General features: G+C 48.5%; 1 protein-coding gene across 2 annotated transcripts; it reads left to right on the forward strand.

Moving 5' to 3' along the window:
* Positions 1–3: 3 nt before the first annotated feature.
* Positions 4–9,988, forward strand: LOC124020606 (28S ribosomal protein S11, mitochondrial-like). 2 transcript variants are annotated; one of them, XM_046335843.1, is made up of 6 exons: positions 6–367; positions 1,605–1,709; positions 6,957–7,055; positions 7,918–8,047; positions 8,238–8,303; positions 9,582–9,988. In XM_046335843.1, the coding sequence occupies exons 1-6, from the start codon at positions 282–284 to the stop codon at positions 9,687–9,689; spliced, it is 594 nt and encodes a 197-aa protein (XP_046191799.1). In that variant the 5' UTR covers positions 6–281; the 3' UTR covers positions 9,690–9,988. The 2 variants fall into 2 exon arrangements, with proteins under 2 accessions (XP_046191800.1, XP_046191799.1); XM_046335844.1 differs by lacking the exon at positions 1,605–1,709 and having other exon boundaries at positions 4–367.
* Positions 9,989–10,754: the final 766 nt, after the last annotated feature.

The raw sequence follows: 10,754 nt of genomic DNA on the forward strand, positions 1-10,754 counted from the left end.
TCGCTAGTTACTACAATCACAAAGTCAAAAACACCGTCTATTTCTACAATATACCTTCTTAAAATATGTTTTAAACCTAGCCACACTGCTAACCGTATGCCTATCCTAACCTTGAATTAAGACCAAAAAACACATTTATGTTGTCATGAATCTTTACGATATAGCCCATTTTTGACTTTGTGACTGTGCTGTCTATTGGAAACCTCCTCAATGTCACACATGTTGTTGTGTAACGCTGGTTGACTTGTTGGTTTCTAGTAGCTAAATCATATTAGCTAATCATGTATAAGTTAAACTGTATATTATCTAAGTCTGTCAGGAGTGCCTGCCAACAGGTTGCTGGTTCCTTCAATGCAGGAGGCTCAATGTAAGTATCTCGTTTTTTATACGAAATCCCATGCATGCAATTGACAGCTAGATAGATAACATTATTTTATGATGCTAGTTGTAGTCTAGTACTTTAAACTAGACAAAGACCTTTGCCGATTTAATTATACTGCCAGTTTGCTACATTTCATTCAACCTATCAGCTACCTTGTTATCTATCTATACCAAACAAAATTATAAACGCAACATGATTTTACTGAGTTACAGTTCATATAAGGAAAATAGTTAATTGGAACACATGAATTATTCCCTAATCTATGGATTACGGGGCAGGGGTGCAGCCATTTATTCATTTTTTAAATAAATTGGTTGTGCAGTGCAATCACGCTCCTGTGATGGCAATTAAACTGTCCTGTCCCATCTGGACAAGAGGACTATGCATGTAAGAATGCTGTTCTTTGACTATAGCTCAGCATTCAACACCATAGTACCCTCCAAGCTAATCGTTAGGCTCCAGGCCCTGGGTCTCAACCCCGCCCTGTGCAACTGGGGCCTGGACTTCCTGGCGGGCCACCCCCAGGTGGCGGAGTTAGGAAACTCCACCTTCAATTCGCTGATCCTCAACACAGGGGCCCCACAAGGGTGGGTGCTCAGCCCCCTCCTGTACTCCCTGTTCACCCATGACTGTGTGGCCACACCTCCAACTCAAAAAGCTTCGTGATATGCCACACCTGTCAGGTGGATTATCTTGGCAAAGAAGAAATGCTCACTAACAGGGATGTAAAAACAAATTAGCTTTTTCTGGGATTGTTTATTTCAGCTCATGAAACCAACACCTTCACATGTGGTGTTTCTATTCCTGTTCACTAGATGATCTGGGCAGTTACTGGACTGTCTCAACATGAACCGGTTGATTTATCAACACTTGTTAGCCAGTTGTGGAACCAGCGGTCTGCAGAGAGCAGTGTGCTGATTGGTTTATTCTCTGTTATAGTTGTGGAACCAGCGGTCTGCAGTGTGCTGATTGGTTTATTCTCTGTTATAGTTGTGGAACCAGCGGTCTGCAGAGAGCAGTGTGCTGATTGGTTTATTCTCAGTTATAGTTGTGGAACCAGCGGTCTGCAGAGAGCAGTGTGCTGATTGGTTTATTCTCTGTTATAGTTGTGGAACCAGCGGTCTGCAGAGAGCAGTGTGCTGATTGGTTTATTCTCTGTTATAGTTGTGGAACCAGCGGTCTGCAGAGAGCAGTGTGCTGATTGGTTTATTCTCTGTTATAGTTGTGGAACCAGCGGTCTGCAGAGAGCAGTGTCCTCCAGTGCTGTCACGTTGCAAGAGGATGTCAGTGTCTCAGCCACACCTGGGAAAATACCCAAAGACTTCAGGTAACACTAGCTCTGACTAGGTGGCATTCTGCCTTCTCCCTACAGCTCTCAGCCATTCTGCCTTCTGCCTACAGCTCTCAGCCATTCTGCCTTCTCCTACAGCTCTCAGCCATTCTGCCTTCTCCTTACAGCTCTCAGCCATTCTGCCTTCTCTCTACAGCTCTCAGCCATTCTGCCTTCTCTCTACAGCTCTCAGCCATTCTGCCTACAGCTCTCAGCCATTCTGCCTTCTCCCTACAGCTCTCAGCCATTCTGCCTTCTCCCTACAGCTCTCAGCCATTCTGCCTTCTCCCTACAGCTCTCAGCCATTCTGCCTTCTCCCTACAGCTCTCAGCCATTCTGCCTTCTCCCTACAGCTCTCAGCCATTCTGCCTTCTCCCTACAGCTCTCAGCCATTCTGCCTTCTCCCTACAGCTCTCAGCCATTCTGCCTACAGCTCTCAGCCATTCTGCCTTCTCCCTACAGCTCTCAGCCATTCTGCCTACAGCTCTCAGCCATTCTGCCTACAGCTCTCAGCCATTCTCCCTACAGCTCTCAGCCCTGCCTTAATAATAATAATACAGCGCTCAGCGACTTACATCATCTGCTACAATCCGGGAATCGAAACTCCCTACAGCGCCAGCCAATGAGCTTCAAAATACAGCTCTCAGCCATTCTGCCTACAGCTCTCAGCCATTCTGCCTACAGCTCTCAGCCATTCTGTCATTCTTCAGCTCCATTCTCCCAACAGGCTCATTCTGTGTCAGCTACAATCCCTACTCTCTGTCATTCTAGACAGCTCTCAGTCATTCTCCCCAACTCAGCCATTCTGCCTTCTCCCTACAGCTCTCAGCCATTTTTGCCCAGATCCTCCCTACAGCAACACTGTCATTCAGCTCCACTCTCCTGAGTTTCGGTGACACACAGGTGTACCAGACTGTCATTAAACTAAAGCTCTACAATTAACTTTGCCTTCTCCCTACAGCTCTCAGCCATTCTGGGTTTCTCTCCCTACAGCTGGGCCATCTGACTCCCCAGCTCTGTCATTCTGACTCTCCTACAACTGGACATTCAACTGCCTTCTCCCTACAGGCCATTACGATTACTTACAGCTCTCAGCCATTCTGCCTACAGCTCTCAGGCCAATCGTGGGCTCATGTGAGCTACAATCCCAACTCTGTGTCATCAGGAGAAACAATCCTTCAAATAAAACAATAGTCCATTTTGCCCAGATCCATCCAGCAAAACTATTTGTTCCACTTCCTGAGTTTGGGGGCCAGAGCAGCTAGATAGCTAATTTTGACTGGGCTCAGCCATTCTGTACTCCTCAGTGGTAGGGAGGCGAGCAGGCCAGAGGTGGATGAACACAGTGCCCTTGTTTGGGTGTAGGGCCTGATCAGAGCCTGGAGGTACTGAGGTGCCGTTCCCCTGGGGGCCACAGCTCCGTGAGGCAAGCACCAGTGGTCTTGGAGCAGGCCAGAGGTGATGAACGCAGTGCCCTTCAACTGGAGGGCCAGCCAGTGGAGAGAGCGGAGGAGCGGGGTGACGTGAGAGAACTTGGGAAGGTTGAACACCAGACGGGCTGCGGCGTTCTGGATGAGTTGTAGGGTTTAATGGCACAGGCAGGGAGCCCAGCCAACAGCGAGTTGCAGTAATCCAGACGGGAGATGACAAGTGCCTGGATTAGGACCTGCGCCGCTTCCTGTGTGAGGCAGGGTCGTACTCTGCGGATGTTGTAGAGCATGAACCTACAGGAACGGGCCACCGCCTTGATGTTAGTTGAGAATGACAGGGTGTTGTCCAGGATCACGCCAAGGTTCTTAGCGCTCTGGGAGGAGGACACAATGGAGTTGTCAACCGTGATGGCGAGATCATGGAACGGGCAGTCCTTCTCCGTCTTACCGAGGTTCAGCTTGAGGTGGTGATCCGTCATCCACACTGATATGTCTGCCAGACATGCAGAGATGCGATTCGCCACCTGGTCATCAGAAGGGGGAAAGGAGAAGATTAATTGTGTGTCGTCTGCATAGCAATGATAGGAGAGACCATGTGAGGTTATGACAGAGCCAAGTGACTTGGTGTATAGCGAGAATAGGAGAGGGCCTAGAACAGAGCCCTGGGGGACACCAGTGGTGAGAGCGCGTGGTGAGGAGACAGATTCTCGCCACCCCACCTGGTAGGAGCGACCTGTCAGGTAGGACGCAATCCAAGCGTGGGCCGCGCCGGAGATGCCCAACTCGGAGAGGAGGGTCTGATGGTTCACAGTATCGAAGGCAGCCGATAGGTCTAGAAGGATGAGAGCAGAGGAGAGAGAGTTAGCTTTAGCGGTGCGGAGCGCCTCCGTGATACAGAGAAGAGCAGTCTCAGTTGAATGACTAGTCTTGAAACCTGACTGATTTGGATCAAGAAGGTCATTCTGAGAGAGATAGCGGGAGAGCTGGCCAAGGACGGCACGTTCAAGAGTTTTGGAGAGAAAAGAAAGAAGGGATACTGGTCTGTAGTTGTTGACATCGGAGGGATCGAGTGTAGGTTTTTTCAGAAGGGGTGCGACTCTCGCTCTCTTGAAGACGGAAGGGACGTAGCCAGCGGTCAGGGATGAGTTGATGAGCGAGGTGAGGTAAGGGAGAAGGTCTCCGGAAATGGTCTGGAGAAGAGGAGGGGATAGGGTCAAGCGGGCAGGTTGTTGGGCGGCCGGCCGTCACAAGACGCGAGATTTCATCTGGAGAGAGAGGGGAGAAAGAGGTCAGAGCACAGGGTAGGGCAGTGTGAGAGGGTTAGAGGCAGATGCTTGGTATTTAGAGTGGTAGAAAGTGGCTTTAGCAGCAGAGACAGAGGAGGAAAATGTAGAGAGGAGGGAGTGAAAGGATGCCAGGTCCGCAGGGAGGCGAGTTTTCCTCCATTTCCGCTCGGCTGCCCGGAGCCCTGTTCTGTGAGCTCGCAATGAGTCGTCGAGCCACGGAGCGGGAGGGGAGGATCGAGCCGGCCTGGAGGATAGGGGACATAGAGAGTCAAAGGATGCAGAAAGGGAGGAGAGGAGGGTTGAGGAGGCAGAATCAGGAGATAGGTTGGAGAAGGTTTGAGCAGAGGGAAGAGATGATAGGATGGAAGAGGAGAGAGTAGCGGGGGAGAGAGAGCGGAGGTTGGGACGGCGCGATACCATCCGAGTAGGGGCAGTGTGGGAAGTGTTGGATGAGAGCGAGAGGGAAAAGGATACAAGGTAGTGGTCGGAGACTTGGAGGGGAGTTGCAATGAGGTTAGTGGAAGAACAGCATCTAGTAAAGATGAGGTCGAGCGTATTGCCTGCCTTGTGAGTAGGGGGGGAAGGTGAGAGGGTGAGGTCAAAAGAGGAGGAGTGGAAAGAAGGAGGCAGAGAGGAATGAGTCAAAGGTAGACGTGGGGAGGTTAAAGTCGCCCAGAACTGTGAGAGGTGAGCCGTCCTCAGGAAAGGAGCTTATCAAGGCATCAAGCTCATTGATGAACTCTCCGAGGGAACCTGGAGGGCGATAAATGATAAGGATGTTAAGCTTGAAAGGGCTGGTAACTGTGACAGCATGGAATTCAACGGAGGCGATAGACAGATGGGTAAGGGGAGAGAGAATGACCACTTGGGAGAGATGAGGATCCCGGTGCCACCACCCCGCTGACCAGAAGCTCTCGGGGTGTGCGAGAACACGTGGGCGGACGAAGAGAGAGCAGTGGGAGTAGCAGTGTTATCTGTGGTGATCCATGTTTCCGTCAGTGCCAAGAAGTTGAGGGACTGGAGGGAGGCATAGGCTGAGATGAACTCTGCCTTGTTGGCCGCAGATCGGCAGTTCCAGAGGCTACCGGAGACCTGGAACTCCACGTGGGTCGTGCGCGCTGGGACCACCAGATTAGGGTGGCCGCGGCCACGCGGTGTGGAGCGTTTGTATGGTCTGTGCAGAGAGGAGAGAACAGGGATAGACAGACACATAGTTGACAGGCTACAGAAGAGGCTACGCTAATGCAAAGGAGATTGGAATGACAAGTGGACTACACGTCTCGAATGTTCAGAAAGTTAAGCTTACGTAGCAAGAATCTTATTGACTAAAATGATTAAAATGATACAGTACTGCTGAAGTAGGCTAGCTGGCAGTGGCTGCGTTGTTGACACTACACTAATCAAGTCGTTCCGTTGAGTGTAATAGTTTCTACAGTGCTGCTATTCGGGGGCTAGCTGGCTAGCTAGCAGTGTTGATTACGTTGCGTTAAAAGAACGACAATAGCTGGCTAGCTAACCTAGAAAATCGCTCTAGACTACACAATTATCTTTGATACAAAGACGGCTATGTAGCTAGCTATGTAGCTAGCTACGATCAAACAAATCAAACCGTTGTACTGTAATGAAATGAAATGAAAATGTGATACTACATGTGGAGCGAAGCGGAATGCGACCGGGTTGTTGAGTTCTATTCAGAAGACGTTGGCTAGCTGTTGGCTAGCTAGCAGTGTCTCCTACGTTAAGGACGACAAATAGCTGGCTAGCTAACCTCGGTAAATTAGGATAATCACTCTAAGACTACACACTCTAAACTACACAATTATCTTGGATATGAAGACAGCAAAGACAACTATGTAGCTAGCTAACACTACACGAATCAAGTCGTTCAGTTGAGTGTAATAGTTTCTACAGTGCTGCTATTCGATAGACGTTTGCTAGCTGGCTAGCTGCTGGGCAGATGTAGACTACGTTAGAACGACGAAATTACGATAATTACGCAATTATCTTTGATACAAAGACGGCTATGTAGCTAGCTAAGAAGAAATTGCTAAGATTAGACAAATCAAACCGTTGTACTATAATGAAATGTGATGAAATGTAATGAAAAGTTATACTACCTGCGGACCGAAATGCGGATGCGACTGCTCGCTCCAACCCGAAAGTTGGGGACATTAAACAAACTGGGCCATCTACGATGTAAGACTCTCCTACCAACGGGACATTAAACAAACTGGGCCATCTACGATGTAAGACTCTCCTACCAACGGGACATTAAACAAACTGGGCCATCTACGATGTAAGACTCTCCTACCAACGGGACATTAAACAAACTGGGCCATCTACGATGTAAGACTCTCCTACCAACGGGACATTAACTAGTAATATAAACAAACTGGGCCATCTATGATTTTTCCTACCAACGGGACATTAACTAGTAATATCTTATGTTTCACAACAGTCTACAACAGTCTTTGCTCAATATTGTCACGTTTCCAACAGTTTTCCCATGTTTCTTCCTCCTCTCTAAGTCACCTCCCCCCGATGCCTGGCCAGGACAGTGTGCTGAGATGGGCTGGGAAGAAGTACGAGGAGTTGCCAATAGCACATATCAAAGCCACATATAACAAGTAAGCTGACAGACAGTGATGTGAATAACTGATATATTAATGTCCCCCTCCAGTACACATGTCCAGGTGATAAATATATATATTAATGTCTCCCTCCAGTACACATGTCCAGGTGATAAATATATATTAATGTCTCCCTCCAGTACACATGTCCAGGTGATAAATATATATTAATGTCTCCCTCCAGTACACATGTCCAGGTGATATATATATTAATGTCTCCGTCCAGTACACATGTCCAGGTGATATATATGAATGTCTCCCTCCAGTACACATGTCCAGGTGATATATATATATATTAATGTCTCCCTCCAGTAACATGTCCAGGTGATATATATATATATTAATGTCCCTCCCCATGTCCAGGTGATAAATATATATTAATGTCTGCTCCAGTACACATGTCCAGGTGATATATATATATATTAATCCCTCCAGTACACATGTCCAGGTGTATAGATGTCTCCCTCCAGACACATGTCCAGGTGATATATATATTAATGTCCCCCTCCAGTACACATGTCCAGGTGATATATATATATTAATGTCCCCCTCCAGTACACATGTCCAGGTGATATATATATATTAATGTCCCCCTCCAGTACACATGTCCAGGTGATATATATATATATATTAATGTCTCCCTCCAGTACACATGTCCAGGTGATATATTAATGTCTCCCTCCAGTACACATGTCCAGGTGATATATATATATTAATGTCTCCCTCCAGTACACATGTCCAGGTGATATATATATTAATGTCTCCCTCCAGTACACATGTCCAGGTGATATATATATATATTAATGTCTCCCTCCAGTACACATGTCCAGGTGATATATATATTAATGTCTCCCTCCAGTACACATGTCCAGGTGACAGACTGTGAGGGCCAGTTTGTGGTCAGAACATCGTGTGGAACCGAGGGGTTCAAGAACATCAAGAAGTCCACTCCCATCGCTGCTCAGACAGCAGGCATCTCAGCTGCAGCGGTAAGATGAGACCACATGGAAAATATAGATCATGTAAACGTATGGTTAATAGTTGTAGTCTGGCTGCTACAGACAAGAACACAGAGACATCTTATCTCCACTAGATGGCACTAGAGCCTAAAACAAACTGGCAAAAAGGTGACTTTGTGTTTCCTGATGAATGGTCTTGTATTCTTCTCCTCCTGGGCAGAAGGCCACAGCGGTGGGGGTGACGTTTGTTCGCGTGTTGGTGAAAGGTCTGGGTCCTGGACGCTTGGTGAGAACCTTCTGATGAAATGCAGAATTCATACCGTAGAGATAGTGTTCACATGATGCATCTCCCCACTCTGAGGTTACCCCAGCAGTTTGCCAGCAGCAGACCACCCTGTATCCCAGCAGTTTACCAGCAGCAGACCACCCTGTATCCCACTGTGTTAACCAGCAGCAGACCACCCTGTATCCCACTATGTTAACCAGCAGCAGACCACCCTGTATCCCACTTTGTTAACCAGCAGCAGACCACCCTGCATCCCACTATGTTAACCAGCAGCAGACCACCCTGCATCCCACTGTGTTAACCAGCAGCAGACCACCCTGTATCCCACTGCTGGCTTTAACCAGCAGCAGACCACCCTGTATCCCACTATGTTAACCAGCAGCAGACCACCCTGTATCCCACTATGTTAACCAGCAGCAGACCACCCTGTATCCCACTGTGTTAACCAGCAGCAGACCACCCTGCATCCCACTATGTTAACCAGCAGCAGACCACCCTGTATCCCACTGTGTTAACCAGCAGCAGACCACCCTGTATCCCACTGTGTTAACCAGCAGCAGACCACCCTGCATACCACTGCTGGCTTTAACCAGCAGCAGACCACCCTGTATCCCACTGTGTTAACCAGCAGCAGACCACCCTGTATCCCACTGTGTTAACCAGCAGCAGACCACCCTGTATCCCACTGTGTTAACCAGCAGCAGACCACCCTGCATCCCACTTTGTTAACCAGCAGCAGACCACCCTGCATCCCACTGTGTTAACCAGCAGCAGACCACCCTGTATCCCACTGTGTTAACCAGCAGCAGACCACCCTGCATACCACTGTTAACCAGCAGCAGACCACCCTGTATCCCACTATGTTAACCAGCAGCAGACCACCCTGCATCCCACTATGTTAACCAGCAGCAGACCACCCTGCATCCCACTGCTGGCTTTAACCAGCAGCATACCACCCTGTATCCCACTATGTTAACCAGCATACCACCCTGCATCCCACTGCTGGCTTGTTTCTGAAGCTAAGCAGGGTTGGTCCTGGTCAGTCCCTGGATGGGAGACCAGATGCTGCTGGAAGTGGTGTTGGAGGGCCAGTAGGAGTCACTTTTTCCTCTGGTCTAAAACAATTTCCCAATACCCCAGGTCATTGCTTTAAATTTGAATGTGTTCTCAGTCAATTTACCTGGTTAATTAAACATCTGGTTTTGAATGTCAGAATCTTGTAGAGATGAGGAAAAGACGTTTTGACTCGGTTCTGATGCATTTCTCTCTTGTGTGCAGTCTGCCATCAAGGGTCTGACCATGGGAGGATTGGAGGTTGTGTCCATCACAGACAACACCCCCGTACCACACAATGGTTGTCGCCCTCGCAAGGCTAGAAGAATATGAACAGGACCGTACCATCATGGACTGTAGGGGTCCAGCAATCTGTCTTGTAACATGGTTAATGTTGTTGTTGTATGAAGACAATTTTTTTACTGTAAATACTTGTACATGCAGAAATGTTTAAAACATTCAGGGCCTGTTTCCCAGACACAGATTCATCCCTGGACTGAAAAACAAGTTCAATGTTCAATCTGCAGTCCAGGACTTAATCTGGGGAACTGGCCCTGAATGAATGTACCAACACAGCTAGTAACAGATAGAAAATTATTCATCGATGTTTATTAAATCCATATACACCCAAACCCCTGTACAACATGTTATAAATACAAGGCTTCCTGCAGGAGAGAACCTGGTCAGATCAGTCCATCGGGAGAGAACCTGGTCAGATCAGTCCATCGGGAGAGAACCTGGTCAGATCAGTCCACCAGGAGAGAACCTGGTCAGATCAATCCACCAGGAGAGAACCTGGTCAGATTAGTCCATCGGGAGAGAACCTGGTCAGATCAGTCCAGCAGGAGAGAACCTGGTCAGATTAGTCCATCGGGAGAGAACCTGGTCAGATCAGTCCACCAGGAGAGAACCTGGTCAGATCAGTCCATCGGGAGAGAACCTGGTCAGATTAGTCCATCGGGAGAGAACCTGGTCAGATCAGTCCATCGGGAGAGAACCTGGTCAGATTAGTCCATCGGGAGAGAACCTGGTCAGATTAGTCCATCGGGAGAGAACCTGGTCAGATTAGTCCATCGGGAGAGAACCTGGTCAGATTAGTCCAGCGGGAGAGAACCTGGTCAGATCAGTCCATCGGGAGAGAACCTGGTCAGATCAGTCCATCGGGAGAGAACCTGGTCAGATTAGTCCATCGGGAGAGAACCTGGTCAGATTAGTCCATCGGGAGAGAACCTGGTCAGATCAGTCCATCAGGAGAGAACCTGGTCAGATTAGTCCATCGGGAGAGAACCTGGTCAGATCAGTCCATCGGGAGAGAACCTGGTCAGATCAGTCCATCGGGAGAGAACCTGGTCAGATCAGTCCATCGGGAGAGAACCTGGTCAGATCAGTCCAGCAGGA

Source organism: Oncorhynchus gorbuscha, unplaced genomic scaffold (genome assembly GCF_021184085.1).
Source record: "Oncorhynchus gorbuscha isolate QuinsamMale2020 ecotype Even-year unplaced genomic scaffold, OgorEven_v1.0 Un_scaffold_865, whole genome shotgun sequence".
Classification (NCBI taxonomy): domain Eukaryota; kingdom Metazoa; phylum Chordata; class Actinopteri; order Salmoniformes; family Salmonidae; genus Oncorhynchus; species Oncorhynchus gorbuscha.

Bases quoted from the DNA above. Each gene is read 5' to 3' on its own strand.
- LOC124020606 (XM_046335843.1), top strand. From the start codon at position 282: ATGTATAAGTTAAACTGTATATTATCTAAGTCTGTCAGGAGTGCCTGC. The intron at 7,056-7,917 runs GTAAGCTGACAG...GTCTCCCTCCAG, and splicing joins ATCAAAGCCACATATAACAA to TACACATGTCCAGGTGACAG. The intron at 8,304-9,581 runs GTGAGAACCTTC...TCTTGTGTGCAG, and splicing joins GTCTGGGTCCTGGACGCTTG to TCTGCCATCAAGGGTCTGAC.